The sequence below is a fragment of the Schistocerca piceifrons genome, chromosome 3 (assembly GCF_021461385.2).
Source record: "Schistocerca piceifrons isolate TAMUIC-IGC-003096 chromosome 3, iqSchPice1.1, whole genome shotgun sequence".
Lineage (NCBI taxonomy): Eukaryota > Metazoa > Arthropoda > Insecta > Orthoptera > Acrididae > Schistocerca > Schistocerca piceifrons.
The window spans coordinates 289040887-289066793 of record NC_060140.1 but is presented as its reverse complement, the minus strand read 5'-3'; the positions used below and the strand labels follow the sequence as shown (position 1 = coordinate 289066793).

At 39.8% G+C, this 25907-nt stretch overlaps 1 protein-coding gene across 1 annotated transcript in view; it reads left to right on the top strand.

The window, feature by feature from the left end:
* LOC124788594 (26S proteasome non-ATPase regulatory subunit 2-like) overlaps positions 1 to 25907 on the top strand; it is a 205575-nt gene that overhangs the window by 54213 nt on the left and 125455 nt on the right. Inside the window, exon 9 of the mRNA XM_047255864.1 lies at positions 5997 to 6144. Within this exon, the coding sequence (XP_047111820.1) occupies positions 5997 to 6144 (148 nt within the window). The remainder of the gene's footprint in view (positions 1 to 5996; positions 6145 to 25907) is intronic.

The following is a 25907-nucleotide window of genomic DNA, read 5'->3' as shown; positions in this document are numbered from 1 at the left end:
GTTGTGAAATGGTTGTTAAGAAGTTTTACAACATTGCGCACATATATTACCAGCATACAATTACTCTTTATGTCTGGCCCTACCAGTTTCCTCCTTCTCTATATCCCATATTGCCTTTTATATTGTCTTATGTGATTATTGTGTTGTATGTATCGTATGTTAACCGGGGACCTAGAAACGACGGAGAGGCTCTGTCCCCGCTGCACCCGCAGTGGTCCACAACCCCACGACGACTGCTGCAGACCGCTTCACCCCTCCACCACCCCACATTGAACCCAGGGTTATTGGGCCCCCCCCCCCCCCCCCCCCCCCTCAGGGAATGTCTCACACCAGACGAGTGTAACCCCTATGTTTGCGTGGTAGAGTAACGGTGGTGTACGCGTACGTGGAGAACTTGTTTGCGCAGCAATCACCGACATAGTGTAGTTGAGGCGGAATAAGGGGAACCAGCCTGCATTCACCATGGCAGATGGAAAACACCTAAAAACCATCCACAGACGGGCCGGCTAACCGGACCTCGATACAAATCCGCCGGGCGGATTCGTGCCGGGGACCAGGCGCTCCTCCCACCCGGAAAGCCATGCATTAGACCGCACGGCCAACCATTCGGGCTTATGTGATTATACTTTTCATGTTATGCCTTAGCTTTGTTATCAATATTACTTGTAATTTTTTGCAGTATGTCTTGTAATGAGCTACAGCATCAGCATCAGAGCTGTTTCTGACTGAAAAATGCAGTTTTCTTTGTGTTTTGCAAGACACATTTGCCCCTTAAATAATCTGTGGCTGCTCTGATGACTTTGGTCCAATTTGGGTTACTTTTGTGAAGGAGGAACAGTAATTGACTAAGGTAATGGCTTTTATTAATAAAGTATTGTATTTTTAATTCATGCTGTAAGCATTATCTACATCACTCCAGTTCTCATCTCTCAGGACTGTCCTAAAACAATCAGTTTTTGGCTTGCTGACTGCCCTCTTGAATTCAGATTTAGTAGACTAGTAGTCCTGTTCAGTGTTAACATTTAACAGAATGAACTGCTTTCATGATCTCAGATATTGGGTTTGTAATATAAGTCTAGCTGCCATCACCCTGCACAAACCATGGGAGTCCTTAGAATGCTGGTGGGCCAGGCACTTGTGTCTGATAGCAACAACCTTGAAAAGGAATTGGACCACCTACCATCTGTGTTCAAGGGAGATATTCATCACACTAAAATTTTACAGTTTTGGAAAAGAATAAACATGACCACTCACATGATACAGAGAATAAGTAGGGTATTCTGCCCAAATGTGGACAACATTTGATTTAAATAGGCATAATCATAACTTTTCAGCAACCTAAAATGACCATTGATCTTCTCAGCTTAGTAAATGATAGTCTGTGTTTGTAGAAGTTTGGAGTCTACAGAACACTATGTCAATATGACAAAGCCTACATTGGACAGACCACATGCACAATACATGAAACTTGATTGAAAAATGATTACCACACAAGTCTTTTGCAACCCAGTAAATGAGCCATAGCTGAGCATTGTGTCCCCACACAACATTCCAGTTATTATTCTGCCAAAAAAATATTGCCCAAATGATATCCTTGTTATATGTGATAATTGAGGATCAGTTTGACGATTGAATTTTAACGCCACCAACCTGCAGTTTAACAGAGGGCATGCTTGCAATAACATCACATGAATTAATATTCAACAGTTGATTCTAAATTTGAGAGAGGGCAGTCATTGATAAAGACTTGTGTGCATGTGCCAGCATAACAATATTTGATATGACATTAATGATGTGCACCAGCAATTTCCAGTTGTAAAACTCAACTGGAAATGGCTGCACAGTTGTCAGCTGAAATATGGTGGCAGGAAGTCAATATTATCTGGCTGCAAATTCAGACCTCATGGAATAGCTCCTAGACCCTTATTCACTTCCTCTGTGGGTTCTGGTGATATCATTCCATCGTTGGAAAAAAGAAGAAAAAGTTCATTTGGCTTAGACCCTGGAGCAAACATTTTATTTGATGCCAATCTGGTAACTTGCATGTGAAATTGCAGCTGAATATGACAGAGTCACCTCTAAAACTGGCTTATGTTATGATCACAGAATGGAATTAGTGTCTTCTTTTGTGTGTGAAATAGCAATTGAGTATGACAGAGTCACCTCTAAAACTGGCTTATGTTATGATCACAGAACGGAATTAGTGTCTTCTTAGAAACTGAAGACATATATACTAGTACCACTTGGAGGCATTATATCCTCAAATGGCTTCATCACAATGGCTTCCATAGACATTTTATCATCCTCTTACGGACCACCAATTTGCTATTGAAGGGAAGAGTGGGGGGGGGGGGGGGGGTAAAAATCATAGAGGGAGGCTAAGAGATGAATACAGTAAGCAGATTCAGAAGGCTTTAGGTTGCACTAGCTATTCACAGGTGAAGAGCTTGCACAGCATAGAGAGCTGCATAAACAAGTCTTTGGACTTACGATGACAACAGCAACAACATGGTGCATTTTATTCCATCACTATTTCACATATTGAAAGCTTGTTTCTGTCTGACCATTTGACAGCAGAATTTTGCCTGTCAAGAAAGTATTCTAATTGTTATCATCATTACAATTAAAATTTAAGTTTTAAACATAATATTCACTATCAGAAGACAAGTTGAGTTTTCTATATTCCTGGATGATTTTCCTTCAAAGCAATAGCAGCCGTTGCTTGCAGTTTACCATGGATTAAACTTACTAGGTTTGAATGTTCAGTAGAGAAGTCTATGTCCACTTACTCCACAAACTGCTGCAACTTCTTAGTTGAGGGTACTTCTGTAACAGTATTAGGTTCTCCATGTCATAATCATTTCATGGATAGCTCTGAGGGAGGGAAGGGAGTGAGTGAGCAATCCCCATGTTCACTGTGTAACAGTTTGGGTATGCCATTTGATTACCTTATATTTATTTTCTTAGAAGTCATTTGGTTCATGAATTTTTGTGTTGCTACTTCTAAGTTTTCTGGATAATTCTCTGAAAAAATAAGTCTAAATAGACATCAGTGGATTTGGTACTAAAAAACAACAAAGACTTCTGGTGTAACAGTGCTGTGCTACAGTCATGTGATAGTTCAAAGGCTCCTGCAGCTGCAGGAAAATTAAAGTTAAGCCCATGCATTGGGTATGCTGGAGATAGCCTGTAATAGTCAGTTAACATTTTTAATTAATAGGAGGAATGAATTCAGTAGCTCAAGATGAGGTCAGCATGTATTTAATTCAAAAGGATTGTAATTATACTGAACTGATTGAATATTATAAATTAAAAGTTTAATCAATGGAAAATCCAGGATGGAATGTAACAATACTATGAGAAGGAAAATTGCTACTCAACAGGTAGTGGAGATGCTGAGTCGCAGATAGGCACAGCGAAAAGACTCTCACAATTAAAGCTTTCAGCAATTAATGCCTTCGTCAACACTAGACACACACACACACACACACACACACACACACAAACGCACAAATGCAACTCACACACATGACTGCAGGCTCAGGCAACTGAAACCACACTGTGAGCAGCAGCACCAGTGCATGATGGGAGTGATGACCAGGTGGGGGTAAGGACGAGACTGGGGTGGGGAGAGGGAGGGGGTGTGATAGTATGGTGGGGGTAGCAGACAGTGAAGTGCTGCAGATTAGACGGAGGGCAGGGGAGAGATGGGAAAGGGAGAGGGGAAGTAGAGGAAAAAGAGAGAAATAAAAAGACTGGGTGTGGTGGTGGAATGGTGGCTGTGTAGTGCTGGAATGGGAACAGGGAAGGCGCTGGATGGGTGAGGACAGTGACTAATGAAGGTTGTGGCCAGGAGAGTTACGGGAACATAGGATGTATTGCAGGGAAAGTTCCCACCTGCACAATTCAGAAAAACTGGTGCTCGTGCACAATTCAGAAAAACTGGTGCTCATGGGAAGGATCCATATGGCACAGGCTGTGAAGCAGTCATTGAAATGAAGGATATCATGTTTGGCAGTGTTTTCAGCAACAGGGTTGTGTGGTCCACTTGTTTCTTGACCACAGTTTGTCAGTGGCCATTCATACAGATGGACAGCTTGTTGGTTGTCATGCCAACATAGAATACAACACAGTGGTTGCAGCTTAGCTTGTAGATCACATGACTCATTTCGCAGGTAGCCCTGCCTTTGATGGGATAGGTGATGTTAGTGACCGGACAGCTGGTGGAGTCATTCCACCAGGTAATCCTTGTGTTTTAAAACAACAGTGGTGGAGCCTTTGTCCACAGGTAGGATTATAAGATGAGGATCAGTTTTTAGATGGTGGGCTTTGGTTCTTTCTGTGGGTGTAAGGTCAGTTTGCATGTTGAGGGATTTGGGAAATGATGGTGAGGAAAGGTCCGAGCTTAAGAAATTCTGGCAAGTTAAACAGGGGGTAGTTTCCGGGCAGTGGGGGTGGATCACGATTGGATGGAGGATTGAACTGAGTCATGCGAGATTCAGTATTGGTCTTTGGTCGAGTCTGATTGGTAGGATTGGTGGCAAAAAAGTGTTCCCACTGTAGGGGCCAGGAGAAGGAGAGAAGTCTTTAACAAGTCCTGTATGATTGAATTTGAGAGTGGTGCAAAAGGTGAGGCCTTTGGGTAGGACTTATATTTCTGTGGGGCTGAGGCTTCTGGAGGAAAGGTTCATGGCTGTGTAGTGGGTCTGTTTAGGTTTTGGATTCTGTGTGGAGGTGGGAAGGAGTTTTGGAGTGTGGGGTAAGTGTAGTAGGTCTGCAACACAAGGTTTGTTAGCTATGAGGGGACGTGGGGAGGTTTGGAGGTTGTTGTAGAGGTGGTGAACAGTGGCACTCCAAGGTGGGAGTAGAAAGTGAGAAGGATGGAGAGCATTTTGAGGTGTCGTTGTGCATGTTACTCAAGTTCCTACAGGGCAAGAGTTTCAATGTGTGTTATGGGTTCCAGGAATTTGGGATTGCAAGTGGACCACCCTGTTGCCGAACACGCTGCCAAACACGATATCCTTCATTTTAATGACTACTTCACAGCTTGTGCCATATGGATCCTTCCCACCAACACCAGCTTTTCTGAATTGTGCAGGTGGTAACTTTCCTTGCAATACATCCAACTTTCCCGTAACCCTCCTGGCCTCAACCTTCATTAGTCACTGTCCTCACCCATCCAGCCCCTTCCCTGTTCCCATTCCAGCACTACACAGCCGTCATTCCACCACCACATCCAGTCTTGTTTCCCTCCTTTTCCACTACTTCCCCCCCCCCCCCCCTCTTCCTACCTCTCTCCTGCCCTCTGTCTAACCTGCAGCACTTCACTGTCTGCCACCCCCACACCAGCCTCATCCTTACTCCCACCTAGTCACCACTCCTATCATACACTGGTGCTGCTGCTCACCATGTGGTTTCAGTTTCCTAAGACTGCAGGCGTGTGTGTGAGTTGCATTTGCATGAGTGGGTGTGTGTGCATATGTGTGTCTGCTGAGAAGCTGAGAATCTGTAAGCTGAGAAACTGATAGCTGCTGTAATGTGCTTCTGCATAAATCAATAATTGTATGTAAATTGCTGTGCCTAAAATGTTGACTATTATACAACAATCATTGATACTTGCTGTGATAAGTCTATTGTTTGGTGTTTCACAGCACAGTTCAAAAGTAAAATGTGTTTTCTTATTAATAATTGAATTTCAGTTATTCATTTAAGGAACTCTTTAACCATATTATCACTTAATAAACAGTTAATGAAATGATTACAGATCAGTAGTCGATATTATAGAACAGAAGTTAATATTACCTAAAAAAAATGAAAAAAGGAACTTAAACATGCATAACTTTCTCTTTCATTATTTATTTATGATATGATCCCAAATTAAAATATGTTTTTGACTGGTGGAACATCAGTGTCATTAATATACTTAATTGCGAAACAAATCTAGCACATGAACACCTTTTTTAGTTTTTTATGATACTGCTATTATGCTTTTGAAGGAGCATGCGGAAGCAACTGGCCTTTATAGCAGCACGGCAACTTGTGTTTGTGGACAGTGTTGATGATGAAAGTGTAGGAGCTCAGGAACTAATCAGTGTGATGTCAAACACTCACCTCAGCGATCATTTTCACAAATTGGCAAGAGAGGTAAGACTCTTAATGAGCTCAGATGTCAGAGCTTTAAATCCATTATCATTTTAGGTGCTCAGAGCTGAAGCTAACAAAAGTCATAACTGAAATATAGCTTCATTGTTTATATACTTATCTCACAAAATCTTAATATTTGATTCTAAAAGTTCAGAACTGTCTTTAATGAGGGACAGGGAGAGTCTATCTGAAGTCAATGTTTATGTGTAGTAAACATTGTTTCTGCTTTCTTGAACAAAAAGTTAAAAAAGCATTTGTGCCAAATACTTACTTTATATTCTGTCAGTTGGCTGTGATTTATTCTTCTCTGTTCATTTTCTTTGGCTACAGGAGATATGAAAAAGTGTAGCTTCTTTCAGGAACAGAAAACTTATGCTGAAGAGATGTAGACGTATGGTATATTAATGTTAATGTGTTAATATGACGCTTTCTTCAAAGCTGAGAATGGTGGTACACTTATATTGGTAATTATCATTTCATCCATCATCAGTTCCTAATGCATCCATCATCAGTTCCTAATGAGTAGAAATATCTAAACAGAGATTCATAGAATTTTGGCTTCATGACGTAGAATTTTGGCTTCATGTTCAGCATTTTCTTGCCTTTTAATTTTTGTATTCTTTTGTTTCCATGTATTGTGAAGTACAAGTGTATAATTTTATGTGATGAATAATATGCGTAAAATTATTTGTATCCTTTGAATTTTCTTAATGATTTTCTGTGAACAGTTAAAATTTACTTTAGAAGAGGATTACATTTTAGTAGATACATGAGGGATGAACTGGTGAAAATTGAGGGTACTTTACTTCGCAGCAGATTCAAAGTAACAATGGAATGTTACTTTCCATATGTTTGTACAGGTGGCAGTGGGTAACAGTGCAATGCAAATGAAAAAAAATTTAGAAATTTGAGACCCACCTTCATCATGTATTCATTTTTATGACTTATTTCAATTTCATGATTTTTGCGGGTTCTGAACTGTACTGGTGTTCTTTTTAGATTGTCAGGGAAAACTGAAACTCTGTTTGTGAGCTATACGTGCAATAAGGATTCAGTCAGGTATGTGTTATCCTTCATGATTTTCAATTAATACGCCCATATTATTTGCAAACAAAATTCACTGAGACTTTATGTTCATGAGTAAATCAATGACATAGAACAGTAACAAAATTAGTCTTAGAATGAATTGAGAGACACTTTCTTTTATTATTGTTTTTCAATTTGAAAGGGTAATAGATAAGTAATTGAGAAAACAATTATACTTTACCCTATGGGAAAAAGGGCAAAAATGCTAATGGAGATAAGCCCAAGAGAGTGGTGGAAATAGAAGATATGTTGGAGAGGACGTGCCCATCTCTGGATTTCAAGGAAAATAGTAGTGGGTGGGTGGATCCAAATCGCCTGTGTGACATAGCAAACACTTGGGTCTTTTGAGGCATCTGTAATGTATGCAGCTGTGTACTGGGATCACTATGGCAAACAGTTCTTTCTGTCCATTCATGCATTTTACCTCTTCAGAGACGATCATTCCTGTATAAAAAGCTGTACTGCTAAACAACATGAATGGTTTCAAATGCTCTGCCTTCAACGTTGTAACACCAGTTTTGTGGGTTGAGTAAGGTAATCAGTGAGCAGGCTTTACAGTTGGAATAACTGCAGGGGTAGGCATGGTAGTGTGGATGATGTGGAAACTAGGAGGTCAGCTGAAAGTTATTAGTAAGGCGAGGATATCGGCAGAGGTTGTCTCAGTTGCGAGCTTGACTTTAATATGTGATAGCATGGTGGGATGATCACTCTCTCATTCACTCACTCACTGTCTCTCTCTCTCTCTCTCTCAAACACACACAAACCACAAATATACACACACACAAACCACACACACACACACACACACACGCACACACACACACACACACACACACACACACACACACACACCACCCCACACCACACCACTCTATACCACAACAACGGTTACCTAACTTCTGTGCTTGTGGCTGTGAGATCTGTCAGTGCCCATTTACATTTACTCATTATGATGACCAGTCATCATCATTCCAGTTAGTTAGAATTTTTTTAATATATAGAAATTTTTTCATTAAGTAAAATTATCTGATCTTACAGTACACAACATTTGTCAGGATATACTGTAACTAGTAATTCAGCATTCTTAAAAGAGAAGAACCTTATTCGCCATATCTGTTGTCCTAGAAGACCTTCATCAAAATAAGAGCATATATTTCAGTGGTAACTGTAACGAGATAATGTGTCATTCTGTTGTAAATAAATTCTCTACTCCTGCAATGTGTATGTATGGTAGATAAAAGGAACATGCATAGACCTCTGAAGAAACTTACTAACTTACTATACATTTTGTAAGATCCCTACTCTTATTTCCATATCCAAATTTATCACCAAAGGAGGTTACTTACTAGTACATCAGTACACAGCTGTATATCAGTATACAACTTATATAATATTCCAAACTGTGTACCCCTAAGTTGCTAGCTGTATTCCTTACAACTTGCATGTATCTACTTAATTGTTGAAATATCTTCATTTACATTTCATTAATGGGTACCTGAAATCAAAAACATGTTTTGCCAAAATTGCTAATGATAAGGAAAATTTTATTTTAGATGCGTTTTCCATAGATACACTGGTGTGTATAGACGTTTACTTTATTACATACATGTCATTTATATTATGATACTTTAAGTAATAATTCCCAAATGAATTGGATTGTGTACTGATATGAAACTATGTGCTGGTTTGGGATTCAAACCTGGGTTCTTTGCCTTTTATGGGCAAGTGCTCCACCAACTGCGCTACCAGAGCATGACTGAGCATGACTCACGATGCCTTCCCAAAGCTTTACTTTCATCAGTAACTTGTCTCCTACCTTCCAAACTTCACAGAAGTACTCCTGTGATATGAAACTTCCAGGTACATTAAAACTGTGTACCAGTTTGGATCTTGAGCCTGAGTCCTTCTACATACAAAATATTTAAAATTACACACACAGATAAAAATGTCATCTAATTATGAGTTACAGAATGTAATTAAGATACCACATAGAGATTCATCTAGCAAGAAAGAATAGTATTATTTGTTGTAGAACATAAAAAAAATGTTTAATAGAGTTAATACAACAAGCACAGAAACAGCAAACTGAATTGTGTGGAAAATAGTCTCTGCCTGTTTGATACAAAATTCATATAGAGATTAAAAAGATTATTCAAGCAAAAAGTCTTTCAGCTTGCCGTTAATTTATTACCTCGTGGGCATGTAACATCACTTGAAAGCAAGTTAAAATTTTGTTACTACTGTTTTTCAAGCCTTGAGAAATTCTTCTTGACAGTGTAGGTCATGTTTCCCCATTGAATTGCAACTGTAATGTGTACAGCTCGTTTCACAGTGAGATGGATTACCAGTTATGAAGGTCATAATTGGACAGGTGTAATGTGTGGTGCTGGTGGCCACTATACCCAGTTGTTTGAAAAGACTATAGCTGGATGTTCTTGGAGGCATTCCACACACAATTCTGATCCTTTTTTCTGTATGGTAACTACATGGTTTGATAATGGTGTATTGCCCTGGACGGTGATTCCATAATGCATAAGTTAATGAAAATAAACAAAATAGCATACTTTGGTGTACTCATATCTCAAATACTTGAAATTATCTTGATGACAACCTTTTTTAAGATTTGTAGAACGTGATGGTTCCCAGCCAAGCCTGCTGTCTGTTTGTATTGTGATCGGGATTTAAAAAAAGATCAGGGACAACTCAAGAAATCAGCTGGAGCTGGTTGACCAGCCTGAAGCTTCCAATGGTAGATCACTGAGTACAGACAGGAGACAACAGTGAGGAAAATGAGCAGTGGAGATGGCACTACAAACAAACAAGTTCAGAACTTATCCCAAGAGACAAACTGAATGTAACAAAACAGAAACCAAGAAAAATGGTGTGTTATGGCTAGTGATATGATTACAAGACGGATATAGCTCCAAAAGCCGGGCCAGAGTGCAGCAGAACTTATAGTCCTGCTGCAAGAGAGGTGTGGTACCATGGCAGGGCAAGGCAAGCACCGCAGAACATCATTGTGCATGCTCATGGACGTAGCAGCTTTGCCTGCAGACTGTGGTCAACTTCCTTCCATCCTTTCTAGTTGGCTTTCAAAGTCATTAGACCAGGATACCTGATCCATCATCCTTGAAATAAGCACTTATGGCTAAAGCAATCAGGCTGATATTTCAGGAGTTGAAGTGGTGGTGTGGCTGGTGCCCTGGTGCGAGGACCCAGGAGTAGCCAGCATCGAACTGGGATGTGGTGACATGAGCATTGTTGGCCATAGTTACGAAGGCCAGGTGGAGACCTCCACCTCCCTGTCCATGTCCACAATAATTGCTGCTGATATTCTGGAGCACAAGCTATTGTGCAGTTGTGGAACTGGCGCAGATTGTCTAGAAAAGGGTGGCCCCCAGTGGCAGTGCATTCAGTAGGCACAGATAGGGTTGATTGGCACGATGGTCTCCCCAAAAATTTCAGAGTGTTAACCATCACAAGGTGCTGTCCAGTAGCTGGTGTCATGTGTTTTTTGCACTGTATGAACATGCACACACTTCAGTGCCCTGGGGATAACACACGCAATGGCATGTTTGGGATTCCTGAGGCCAGGAAATGGAATAGAGTTCGTGGTTGACTCCCATGGAAGAGTTCTTCTGGGCTATTTCATTAACAGGAGTGGTCCTGTATGCGCTCAGGAACATTTTGAGTGCTGCTGTGGTGGTGGTGGTTCCCACTGCTTTCAGTGTTTGCTGAACAATATGCTCCACATTGCCATTGGAGGACAGTTGAAAAGGAAAACTAAAAAAGTGTTTAATGCCATTGGAGGTGCAGAGTTGTTTAAATGTTGTCACAATGAATTGGGGCTCAGTCTTTGATGTCATGGTTCAGGGTAGCTTTTCAGTGGTGACAATCTGCAGAAGTGTGTTAATTGTGGCATCTGTTGTGGTGGACATCATGCTGACCACAAATGAGTAATTAAAGTAAGCATCCATGACTGTGAGCCACATAGAGCCCAGAAAGGAGCCTGCAAAGTCTAAATGAATGTGGTCCCAGGGGTGATGGTGGGTGTGGCCAGGGGGCGAAAGAATTGGGGTGGAGTGACCTCCTCCTGGCGCAAGTGGAACGACGTGCACTGTGGCTTCCACATCCTTGTTTAACTCTGGCCAATAAGTATGTTGCCACACTAGGAATTTCACCCTTGACATTTCTCAGTGTCTGTGATGGAGTAGTTGTGAAATCTGAGATCCCATGGCAGTCAGAATGATGACATCAGTGAGTATCTGCTTCGGCATCAATCAGGAGGGATGTGGAACCAATAGCTTACAACATGACAGATTAAAACCCTGGTTATACTAACTTACGATCCTGGCTCCAAATACTAACACATGTCTTTCAGATGTAACCAGGGTGTGGGAACAGTATAAGAAGCACAAAAATTCTCACTGCTTTCTGACAGATTCAATAGAAGGAAACCACCAGCATGTAGCTTAGCTCTCTAGACCAGGGGTTCCCAACAAAATTTTCTCAAGGACCCCCTCATCGAGCATGACTGGTACCTTGTCATATCACAGTATCAAGTACCTAAAAAAGCAAAATTAAGTGTCTTTTTATACGTTTTCTGTTTTTGGTACTTAGAAAAAACATTGACTTATTCATTATTTAAAAAATATTGAGCTTAACACTTTTTAAATTTAGCTGTCATTGTTATTGTTAAATTTTTGATTATTGCTCAAAATCTTTGTCTTTAAATCTTGGTGCTTAGTATAACAAATGCATTATCTTCCTCTTCATGTGTAGGCCTTTCTCATTTTAATGAACCACTTTTTAACCAAAGCTCCATTTTCAACTATGTGAACTGTAGCTTCCCCAAAAAACAACGTTTTACAAACACTACTGTTTTAATACAGAATATTGAATGTGTAAACAATACGGTCTGTGAAAGCACTGGAAAAAAATTAACAATGGCTGATTGTTGTCTGAAATGCGAGTTTCTGTGTAAAGCGACTGTCAGTTGTCAGCTGCAAAGAGGCAGCGTGCGTAGTCTAATGGCATACAGCATCTATCTAATTCTAGTTTTGCGCTAGAATGTGCTAGTGCCAGTTGGCTCTAGGAAGATGCTAGACGCAGAAGTTAGCATTCGCCGAAGCTCTGCTCATGCAGGAAGCGGCCAAAACCAAAAATCTGTTATAATACGAAATATATTTAATATATTTTTTATTCTAATATCATCTTGTGGACCCCTCTGGTATAGCTCGTGGAACCCTGGGGGTCTGCGGACCACCCATTGGGAACCACTGCTCTAGACCAACTAGAATTAACATGATGGTGACAGGATACCAGAGTAAGAAGAATTGAAATAGCACACATTCTCCTGATCTGCTCTTCAGGGTCCTAATAGAGCCCTTTGAGACATAAACACAAGTAACAGCCTCCTTAGACACACTTCAGCTGGCTGCCCCAGTGCCTGTTATCACAGTCTGCATCACTCGTGACACCTCGTGGAGAGCCACCACTAAACCCATGGTACTACTCTCGAAGAGAAGCCCTCAGCAACATGCACAGGCCCAAATAGACTCTTGCTCAGTGCATTAGAAACCATCTAATGGGAAAATTCGGAGAGAACAACGAAATATCCAAGAAGTTAGAAAGTGCAACAAAACAATTTGGTAAAAACATGCTGGATGGCTCAATTCTCCCCCTCTTAAAATGAAGAGGAGGGTGGGGTGGGAGGGGGTAGGGTGGTCAAAACATTTTACTCAACTGTTCCTCCACACCCTGGTTACTCACAACTTTTGACGGACTTATGTGTGCCCTTACGACCTTACCACAGGATGTTTCTTGAACCAGAAGGGTAACTGGAGAGAGAATCTTGGTTTCCTCATAGGGATCCAAAAAGAGTGGCATCACCTTAGATGTAAACTTGTCAGTGCTTTTATCCTGTGCCCAAATTTTTTTTTTAAATAAAACATACCAGCATACAGAGAGATGGGTTACCTACCTATGTTACTTCAAGATATTAATGAATTGAGAGGGGAGGAATAAATGAGACTAGCAGGAGCCGACTGACGTAATTTGTGGTGCACAGTACTCAGAGCAAATGTCAGCCATCCTGTTGACGTGTCCTGGTGAGTCTGGTCACTTGAATGAAATATAGTAAGTGCAGCCCTCAGGTTGTGAGTAGTGCGTTCAGCAAACAATGGCTACAGGTGGCATGGCATCATCATGACATGGAAGATGGTATTGCCAAAACAAAACTTCCTGAATGTTTTTGCAGTGTCATTTACTAATACCCTGGGCATAGCAAAAATGGAGGAAACCTTTGATAAATGTTGTGTAGTGACATCGAAGGTACTTTATGTACTAGGAAACAACCACACAAAGTGGAAAATGGCATCTACTGCTACCAGTAAGTACCTATTTCTCTGTTTAGTGCACTGAAGGGTTCCCATGTAACTAACAAAAAAATTTTCCATTGGGTGTTCTGCTCTGTGCGAACTTAGTTTTCCTCTCTGTGAACTTAATTCTCCTCTCTTGGAATTAGGATTAGGACATTCTTAATTAAGGCTGGCCACATTAAACTCTCTTTAGTTTTCATAATAGTTTTGAAAGTACCCAGGTGCCCTATACAGAGAGGAAAATACTTAAATATAGCTGGAACTAAATCACATGGTAAACAGATCTTAACTTTTCTGTCACACTTAGTTTTGTAATTCAAAATTCCCTTGTTCAAATAGATATCCTAGAATCACCTTTCCCACGTCCAGTTTACTCCTAATAACACCTAAATAAGGGTCATTGTCTTGCTTGGCACTTAGATTGTCAAACAGCTATGGCACTTCACTAAGGACAGCCCCAACACAAAATTCATTGAATACATCAGATGACAATTCCTCAGGTTCCTCCTCATGCTGAAACATGTGGCTCTTATGTCATTGGCCACTTGGTTACCAATTCCTCTAATGTGACGAACCTCAAAATGGAAAGCAGATATTCAAACCACTCCCTTGCTAGTCTCCCTGTCTTGCAAGGATGCACCAACATCCAGAATAATGCTTGGTTATTAGTTTCCAACAAAAACTGCCTGTTTTCCAAATAAAACTTGAACCTTTCAACACCAAACAACACCACCAAAGCCACTAGTTCCTAGACTAAATATTTTAATTTTTTTCTGCCTCTGATAAACCCTGAGAAGTGTAAGCTATGCAGCAGTCTGAAATATGAATTAGTTATTAAACTACAGGATCCCTAAAACAGGTGCACTGGCTAGGGCAATCTTTAGTGTGTCAAATGAAGCTCATTGTAACACTCTTCAACTAAAAGGTTTCCCATTCCATCATGACTGATTAAGTGGCTAACTGAACAAAATTTGGAACAAAATTCCAAAAAAATTCACCATGTCTATGAATCTTACAACATCTTTCTTTGCTTGTGGAAACAGGGAACTTCTTCACTGCCATGCTTTGTTGCTGATCTATAACTACTCGCTCAGGAGAAACTTTATGACCCAGAAATGAAATTTCTGTGCATGTTAAGTTAACTTTGGAAGGCTTAACAGTAAGGCCAGCCTCACATAGCTGCTGAAGCACCTGGAAAATAGACAATAAATTATCTTCAAAGTTATTGCTATAAAGAACATCATCATTGAGAGAGTTGTACACACACTTCTATTTGAGGTCTCCTAATACCAAACCCAACAAACGGGACAACACAGCTGTTCTTGTGGCAAGACCAAATGGGACCCAGTTGCATTCGAACAAATTCCAGTCTGTGGTAAATGCAATTACAGGTTTAGAGTCTTTTGCCAAAGGTATTTGATGAAACACTTGATTTAGATCAAGGGTGGAAAAATACTTTTCCGTAGAAAACCAAGCAGAAGTATTGTGTGGACCAGGAAGAGGAACAAATTCAAGAATGACCCTTTGGTTGCGGGCGCTGTAGTCTGCTATCCTTGGAGTTTCATCACCAAAAGCATTGACAAGGCATAGGGAGACATGTAACGTGTAGTTACTCCTTTCATGAGCAACTTATCTATAAGTTTCCTCAATTCCCTCATTTTAGGTGGAGATAAACGATAGGGAATTGATGGACTGGTACATTATCTGACATCTGTGTTGTGTATTCAGTCTAACTGGTGATACCCAAATGGTCCATCAGTACTTCCAGAAATTTCTCTGATACTTTTACCAAAGCCTCCCTCTGTTCTGGACTCAAGTGCCACGTGTCATTCTTGGAATTTCTGGTTTGTATGGTACATGCTTTAGGTCAACACTAATGTTGGCATCAATGCATTACTGGCTAAGATCAATGTGGAATGATGCAGAAAGTTGCAGTGCACACATTACTTGTTTCTAGATGACAGGTGCAGACGGGAAGGGGTTATAATATTATTGCTGCACAATAGGCAATTTGACTGTTTTCTGGAAATAGTCTTAAATCATTAATTATGTTATTTTATGCTCCTAACATGTTTTACATTCCTCTTGAATTTCAGTATTCTTTTATAAAAATGGAAATGAAATTCAAATAATTTGAATGCCCACTAAAATGCTCCATTCAAGTCATGTGATATCTGTGACGTCATTGGCTAGCTCACTGCTCCTACTGTCATAATGCTAATCCACAGTGATGTCTTGTTTTGGAATTTACTTTTCAGAAAATGGGTTACAAATTGTGTGTAATGAAGATCGTCGATTTACCTAACTACACCTCAATTTTTTGTAGCTCAGTTGTTAGAGAGATAAGCCAATGAATATTATAAGGCAATGTTCATAGATTGCTGGTTTGAATCCAACCCAAAAGAACAAATACAACTACAAAATCTCTTGAAAAATTGTTTTTGAGTGTTCCAGAGAATGAGGAGATGTGTAAAATGTGGTTGTACTGTAGTGGCAAATTGCCACCATGTCAGCACAAAAGATCACTAACTTAATTAAAAGTGTGTTGCACTGTGAAGTTAACATTAACTTATCTCTGAGACAGTCTCCCCCACTGTTACAATGAAGGAAAGCTTCAGTCAACGAAATTAAACTCCTAGTGAAGATCGTCGATTTACCTAACTACACCTCAATTTTTTGTAGCTCAGTTGTTAGAGAGATAAGCCAATGAATATTGTAAGGCGATATTCATTGATTGCTGGTTTGAATCCAACCCAAAAGAAAATTTTAACTTATTTGTAAAATGACTTGACAATCATATCATATCATATTAAAACCAAATGACAATTGCAAAACTTCACCAGACCAATCATAAGCAGAAAATCATTGTTTTTTCCTTGATGTTTACATGGACTTATATTTTCAGCCACTGTTCACACACATCATGTTCAAAAAGATATTTTCTACTGAATGTGACCACACTATGTTTTTACTTTTAGGTTCCTTACTGTTTAAACTTTTGCTGTTTCATCATCTTATATAAAGATGAAGTAAGTCTGCTTCAGATGCTAATGTTAGGTTACACTCACAAACATCACATTACTTACATTTATGTCACCTGCATGTTTTGCATACGCCTTATATCTCTCTGTATAACCTCACTGACCTACACCTCATTGTACTGTGGACATATGGCTACATCTCCACTACTTTCTATAAAAGTGAATTGTTTGTTCACAAACTAAATGCATTTGTTCTCTGTGGTCTGTTTCTCAGACTAAGACTAATTTTAAACTATATATAATACATCCCAAAATTGAAAAAAAAACTAGTGCAATCAGGTCTTGCTAACAGTATTTTCGTATTTTGTGTAAAACTTTTAAAACATAGGCGACTCTTTGAGGATTTGAACATGTTACCTGCTGAACTTCAGTCATATGTGCTATTCGCTGCACCACAGAATGGCTGACAGATGCATTATTTCTGCTGAGGGTTGTAGCTCATGACTAATGGTTGACAATCTAAGTATAATATACGACCCATTTGCAGAAGTTCTACAGTTTCTTAGTTTTGAGTGAGTTTAATGATTTGCAGGAAGCAGGGAAAAGAATGTCTGTTGTTGCGCACATAGCCGCTCTAAATGAATGGAGCACAAACGATCAACTTTCTCAAGGCTTCCGCTATCAGTATTCACAAAATTCCTTTCTATTGTTATTTAAAAGTTGTAATTGCATTTACCATTACTAAATAGCTAAACTGTTTGCAGTAAAAGTACATAAAAACCTAGTAACTTTAGCTAACACTCCTATTACACAAGTATAGCTTTGTCTTACTCCTAGCCTGTGATGTCATCAGAGCATCAGCCAATAACAGAGCATTTTCGATCAAATGAACAGATCTTGATATTTAATGATTTTTAAACTTTAATTACATAAAAAGCAGATATTTTGTGAGAATATTGGCTGTAAATGCTATTTAAATGTTCTAATCAATCAGAATAACAACAATCTGAACCTTATTTTTAACATAGCAAAATAGCCTATACTACAATCCGGCCATCTGGTAGTCAGGCACAGTTGGCCAGAACCTCAATGATGATTATGCCTGCCGTCATGTTCATATATTGCCTAACACTGTGTGGGGTGGTGGGTTAAATTATTTAGAACGTTTTAGTTGTTGTTTATGTTGTTAATTAATGTTTGTAGTTTGCTGCCTTTCTCATGCGAGCCTGGCAGCTATTTTTGTGGTCAGCCAGAAAGCAATGGAGAACATACTGATGATAGTTTCCACTCTGCATGGCCACATTCTGGTCCAGCCCACTGAAAGAAATTACTACTTAGTGGTATCAGGACTATTATTATAAATGAAGGTATAAAGTTCTCATTCATACATATATTTAGTAAAGTATCTCTCGCACAACACTTTGAAATTCACTATGTTCAATTGACAGTAAATATTTCTATCCTAAACTGCACTTTTACCAGTTCAGAGGCGACCTCTGCAGTACATTCCTACCAAATTGCTTTCGCTCTGACTACTAATACTGAAACACATGTTCGAAATAAATGCTCGCCCCAAAGGTGGAAATAATAGTCACCACTTGCCATGCAGATTTATAATTGTCACAGACGGCACACTAACAGTTACTTTAGCAAAATCTAAGTGATCCAGGATGGTGTACAGTCCTCACGAGTTCACTATCAGTTATTACACAAAATATGCATTTGTCACAGCCCGTCTCTGACGTCATCCGAGGCAGTGCACAATCCACCATTTAACAGACACGGATCTTACAGTGGCTGAGTGTGAAGTGAAACTTCCTCCTGCTTCTCAGGCTGAATTTATACATGTGCCACAGCAGACGGCCAGGGGAACATCTGCTGTCATCTGCCTTATGCACATGGCAGTAGTCACTGAATGACTGCTTTCTCAGACACATAATCTTTAATACCAAAGTTATGAGGTAATTTACAACCTTCTTAATTTTTACCCGCATTCTGGTAAATTGTTTGGAATCCTAGAAAAAGTTTCAGCTCGCTTGAATAAACACTTGGCCTTATTGGATTTTTATATGGAACTAACAGTAAATCATTACCTCTGAACTATAACTTTAACAGAACTTGTATTGACTGTTATTAATACTACAATTCTAAAATTTGTTATAGCTCTATTATTTAGTAGGTTTTATCATGTGTGGTAACCAAAATGTTCTATCATGAAAATTATAGGTACTTAATCTACTACAAATGAGTATATTTTAGTTACAAATTTGATTTTCATTAAATTCCTCAAAACTACAAGAGGTAGCTTAACATGGTCGCTTAGTTATTATTTTTAGGTTGACCTGAAGCATGGTATAAATTTTTACATTTCTAAGTCTAATATTTAGCACCTTCAGTTTTTCTTAAAAATGTGGGTTCTGACTATAATTTTTATTCTATTATTTTGAAACTTGTACCACTTATTAATGACTTCCATAGGCACATTCTGACCAAATCTGGCTTTCTAGCTTATTCAGCACCACTTTTTTTTCTTAGAACTGTATTTTATTGAAAACTATTGATTTAACTACTTTAAGACTTGACATTTAAAACTTTATTACATTAAAGTATCTGTTGACAAAGCTTGAATATAAAATTTTGACTTTTAATTTTATACGTAATTATGGCGCAATACTTGTGTGCTACGTGCAGATGCATTATGGTGACATGGTGCTACTAGCAGTGAACTGGGGTAAATCCCGGCACACTCGTTGCCTCTGTATCTCACGAACGATACAGCACTTGTTTCACTTCATTGGTACTTCCAAATGCTTCACAAATCTGGGCATTCCACAGTTCAACCAGTTGCCCAAATGGAGGGTCACAGTGAGGACCTTTCCGAACTCTGTCAATTGCAGACAATGCTATCTCCCATGAGTACGTGTCAACATCTGATGCCGTTCATGCCCTTGATATACCTAAACATGAACAACACTAATGCTCTCTTGTGGCCGTTATATCTACCATAGACCGTTGCAGCCCTAATCATTTAAATACCCAACAGTAGTGTGTAAGTATATCAATTTATGCTGCTATTTGACAATATTTTGTAGTTGCTTCATTTTTTTGTTAGACAATGTATATTCTCAAGTTCTAATGAGCAATTTTTTCAAAACTGTTGATGTTTTTGCCACATGTAGTTACCCACATTTTTTCTATAATTTTACATAGTAAGGTCACTAAGTAGTCTTTCAGTGCCACTTTTGATGAAGTCCATGATTGGTGTGAAGTTCTCTATTAAATTTGTATACCTTAATAAGCGAGTACACAGATTGCTGCTTAGTGCTTATTTATATTTCTCGCTACTTTATTTACACAAGAAGAGTGAACTGAATCATGTCTATGGGAAATATCGAGAACAATTATGTGGTACGTGCAGAGCTGTTCTTAAGGTACTAACAACAAGTATTGTGTTCAAAGGCATTTGAGCTTCTGCAAATCTCAGTGAGCACCAGGTCATGCAACTTAATGCACTTATGATGTGGCTGATTTGGTTTTTCTAAGTCATTCTCATGTTTCTCCTGTCACTGGCCTTTGACAACATTCTCAGTTTTCCATAGTCACTCTGAAATGTTATTTGGTGATAAAATGACTCTTGAGGTATGCTTCAAAGGTATCTGTCACTCAACCAAATTACCTGGTTTTTCCTGCCATCTTCTGACAGGTTTATTTCATTTCCTGTCCTCTTCAATGTTGATTTCCTGATGTTTTTGTTTTTGAATGACCATTTTGGCTGATATGGCTCTGCAGTTTATCTAGTAATTTTGTGTGTTTGTTGATACAGTTCTTTGCTATATGGCGCCAGCGCAAAATGTAAGAGAATCTCTGTAATTATAGTCTCATTTATGTATTGATTGGTAGACATCTCTGGACAATGTCCAAATGTTTCTTAAATGGTTTGTTGCTGTGTAATGTGTTCTGTATCTCTCCTTGTGCCCATCACAAACTGGAATTGGGATTCCAAACTATCATGAATGCATGAAACTGTTACTTGATTTGGTTTTTCTAAGTCATTCTCATGTTTCTCCTGTCACTGACCTTTGACAACATTCTCAGTTTTCCATAGGCACTCTGAAATGTTATTTGGTGATAAAATGACTCTTGCCATTCAGTTTTGTATTCTAATGTGATAACAGTAAGCCAGTGCTAGTATCTTACATGTAAGTCTGATTTGTTAATCCATCCATCCATTCTCTAGGAGTAAAAAATACAGTAGTTGAGCACCCATGACTGTTTGCAGTTGCGACACTGTGACATTCACGCTTGCAGGTCTGTGTAGGTGCTTGCACACATGCATGCATGCACGTACACATGCATGCATGCACGCGCGCGCGCTCACACACACACACACACACACACACACACACACACACACATGCTGGAGTTCAACTTTATGTACTTTAAATTTATGTGCAAAAAGCAATATTTGATATTATGCTGTTGAGAATAACCATGAGAATTGTGGGAAAGAGAAAATGCTTCTCTAACCTCTAGAATATCTCCTCAGGGTGCGTTAATCCAGAATGGATTAGTTATTTGCTTGCTGTTTCTTTAATTAATTATGATCATAAAATTTTTATGTGGTACATTCTTTTGAACAACAGCTTTAATTATTTTTGAAAATGATGGGTATACAGCTTATTATGGAGGACCTATTGATATGTAATTTACAATTTATTTTTGTTGAAAAGTTTTGTATGATACGGAAGTAGTTCCTACAGAGGAATTATTGCAATTTGGAGTCAAAATTATTTCTTTTCTCTGTCAAACATTTGATTTCAGGGCTAGAATATAAAAGACCTGTGTAAAAATATACTTAACTCTTCCTTCAGCCAAAGCTATAGTTGCTAGAGGATAGTGCAAGTCATTATAACTCTATATATGTATTTATGAATATAATTGTTATTCTCAAGTTGGAACTGATCTTGACAATAAATTTCATCTGTGGTGAAGCTCTCAGAGTGTTGTCAGTGGATTGGAATGTTTCAATGAACCATTAGCTCATCATCTTCAGTCAGTGTCACCTGAAAATGAAAACTGGTACTACACTGAATTTTTGCGAAGTCTCACCCGTTCCATCTACTGCTTCACAGGATAAGCTGATGTTTGAAGCCTGAAACAGAAATAAGTATATTGTGGGGCTGTTACTATGACCAGTTGCTGAGGTAGTTATTCACAGTCAGATCTCATTGTAATACACACATAAATGAATTATTTTTTATGTGATCTGTGAATGTATATGAACCATTATCTAAGTGAAAAAGTCGTTGAAGAATTCAAATTGTAATTGACTAAGTATCCCATTATTGCTCAGTTGCGTAATATCCCATGAGCACATTGCCTTTTCATAGAACTTACAGGACATAGACATATTGACTGGGAACCATATAGATCTGTGGAATCGTCATTGTTATATGTTTTGATTTAAGTTGATATGAACTGAGTTTTATTGATCCCAGAAATCTTGTTGAATGCTGTTCCACATGGATATTGAACAAGACTCAGTACAATTACATTGTAATAAACTCATTATGATAAAAAACAATAGTTACATCTGTAGAATGAAATAAACCAGTTAAAAACTAATTTTAGAAAAACCATTAAACTCAGTTATTTCAACTTTGTAATAAGGAAAACAAGAGTAATGTCTGTAGAATGAACTAATCACTTATAAAATTATGGTATGTAAGGAAATATTCAGCTCAGTTATTTTAGACTGGTATTCAAAAATTCTTCTACTGTATAGAAACAGTTCTTCTGAAGTACCATTTTCACTTTTTCTCTGAATCCATCTCTATTCAGCTTTAAGTTTTTGAGTAGGTTTTTTTTTTTTTTTTTTTTTTTTTTTTTTTTTTTTTTTTTTTTGGTCTAGAAGAATTCACATGTGTGCCTTACACTGCTGTGTCCTTTATATAGCTTTTTACTAATTATAGCTGCATCAGTGAAATCACAGGACAATTCTATTGATGGTGGATGTTTTTTTTTGTAGAAAAGGTAAATTTTCATGCATAAACCACATTGTTTCATGAATATAACTACACGGCACTGACAGGATACTGAGGTCCAGAAATACACTCCTGGAAATGGAAAAAAGAACACATTGACACCGGTGTGTCAGACCCACCATACTTGCTCCGGACACTGCGAGAGGGCTGTACAAGCAATGAACACATGCACGGCACAGCGGACACACCAGGAACCGCGGTGTTGGCCGTCGAATGGCGCTAGCTGCGCAGCATTTGTGCACCGCCGCCGTCAGTGTCAGCCAGTTTGCCATGGCATACGGAGCTCCATCGCAGTCTTTAACACTGGTAGCATGCCGCGACAGCGTGGACGTGAACCGTATGTGCAGTTGACGGACTTTGAGCGAGGGCGTATAGTGGGCATGCGGGAGGCCGGGTGGACGTACCGCCGAATTGCTCAACACGTGGGGCGTGAGGTCTCCACAGTACATCGATGTTGTCGCCAGTGGTCGGCGGAAGGTGCACGTGCCCGTCGACCTGGGACCGGACCGCAGCGACGCACGGATGCACGCCAAGACCGTAGGATCCTACGCAGTGCCGTAAGGGACCGCACCGCCACTTCCCAGCAAATTAGGGACACTGTTGCTCCTGGGGTATCGGCGAGGACCATTCGCAACCGTCTCCATGAAGCTGGGCTACGGTCCCGCACACCGTTAGGCCGTCTTCCGCTCATGCCCCAACATCGTGCAGCCCGCCTCCAGTGGTGTCGCGACAGGCGTGAATGGAGGGACGAATGGAGACGTGTCGTCTTCAGCGATGAGAGTCGCTTCTGCCTTGGTGCCAATGATGGTCGTATGCGTGTTTGGCGCCGTGCAGGTGAGCGCCACAATCAGGACTGCTTACGACCGAGGCACACAGGGCCAACACCCGGCATCATGGTGTGGGGAGCGATCTCCTACACTGGCCGTACACCACTGGTGATCGTCGAGGTGACACTGAATAGTGCACGGTACATCCAAACCGTCATCGAACCCATTGTTCTACCATTCCTAGACCGGCAAGGGAACTTGCTGTTCCAACAGGACAATGCACGTCCGCATGTATCCCGTGCCACCCAACGTGCTCTAGAAGGTGTAAGTCAACTACCCCGGCCAGCAAGATCTCCGGATCTGTCCCCCATTGAGCATGTTTGGGACTGGATGAAGCGTCGTCTCACGCGGTCTGCACGTCCAGCACGAACGCTGGTCCAACTGAGGCGCCAGGTGGAAATGGCATGGCAAGCCGTTCCACAGGACTACATCCAGCATCTCTACGATCGTCTCCATGGGAGAATAGCAACCTGCATTGCTGCGAAAGGTGGATATACACTGTACTAGTGCCGACATTGTGCATGCTCTGTTGCCTGTGTCTATGTGCCTGTGGTTCTGTCAGTGTGATCATGTGATGTATCTGACCCCAGGAATGTGTCAATAAAGTTTCCCCTTCCTGGGACAATGAATTCACGGTGTTCTTATTTCAATTTCCAGGAGTGTATATGTTTAGTGGTGTAGGAGATGGGCACTAGTCTCATTATCTTAGTTACTCTCCTGCATAGTAAATATCTCTGTATATGAGATGTCCCAAAATGGAAAGCAGTGTGTACATGTGCAAAGTATGCACATTTTATTGTTTTGGTCAAAGGTCTTTGTGAGGTTATTTAATACTCCTGTTGTATGCTTTATGTCATTGAGAGCACTACAAACTTCATTTAGAAATGAATATAGAGCCCCATTTATTGATCACTCTTTTTGAAAGCCAAACTGACAAGGGCCCAGTAAGCAGTTCCTTCCAGTAACGTAATAACCTTGGATGTGCTTGATAGAACCAAGAGAGATCTGCAATTATTATTGTCACTCCTTTCCCATTTCTAAAGAGAGGAACCACTTTTGTTGCCTTGAAAATTTTGAGGAATTGGCTTAGCTCATTCAGGAAGGAGAAGCTCATTATATCTGACAGGAGATAAGACGCATGATGGCAGATTTATTTGGGAAGGTAATTGGATATGCCATCAAAACCACTTGTGCAAGAGTTTCATTTCTGTTTTATAACACTGCAGATTTCACATATTTTGAATAGACCTAGAAGCAATGTTTTGGGGACTAACTCTAGGTCAGAACACAGAGAGGACACTTGGTTGCTGATCTAAGAAGAAAGTTTGTTGCCAATGTTTAAGATGTGAATATTAAATACCCCCTTTGTCAGAGAAATTCCAGAAGAGGGTTTTTATTTCTGAGTTTGCAGTACCAAAAGGGAACAAATGTTGTTTTTATGTTACCTGGTATGTGTGCATCCTTGAAATGCCCTTGGCCATGTTTCCATCAAACTCACTAGGTGGCAGGGCTGTGTTCACAACACACTGTTTGGGTTCTTGGTGCATTAGTTATGGTGATGCAGTCAATTCAGATTGTGAGCAAAGAGTGAACATCAAGTGCTGTGTTAAGTTCGGGAAAACCCCTAATGAAATGTGGGCATGATTAAGCAATCATATGCAGGCAAGGCACTTTCATGAAGTCATGTTTTCAAGTGGCACAAAAGGTTTTGTGAAGGTAGAGATTCATTGCAAGATGATCCCAGAGCAGAGTGCCTATCTACAGCATATACTGATGCGAATGTAGAATATGTATCACAGTTATTGCAAGGATACAATCATGTAACTGTGATTAGTGATACCAGAGGAACTTAATTTGAATTATGATGTGTGTCATAAGATTTTGGGTGAAGATTTAGCGAAATGGAAACTCAATGCAACAGATGAACAGAAAGAGGAAAGTTAAAGAATTTCTGCTGATCTACTGGATAGTGCCGGTGTGATCCTACATTTCTGTTCAAAATTATTACTGGAGATGAAAGCTAGTACTACCAGTATGACCCTCACACTAAGCATCAAAGTGCTGAAGTGGAGTCCTGGGTCACCAGCCTCAAAAAAAAGTCAAATGACAACCTTCAAGAACAAAGACAATGTGGATAGCATTCTTTGATAGTGAAAGATTACTTCACCATGAGTATGTTCCTTCAAGTCAAACAATGAACCAAAGTCTTGAAACATTTGTGACAAGCAGTTTGATGTTGATGCCCTGATTTGTGGCATTCACAGGACTGGCACTTACTGCACAACAGTGCAAGACTCCATACTGCAGTATTTGTTACTGAGTATCTGGCCAGACGTCCGGCATATTTGCCCGGCCTCTTGCCTTGTGACTTTTGCTTGTTTCTGCAAGTGAAAAAGTGACTGACAGGAAAGCTTCAACAAGATATAGCAGACATCCAACAGACTG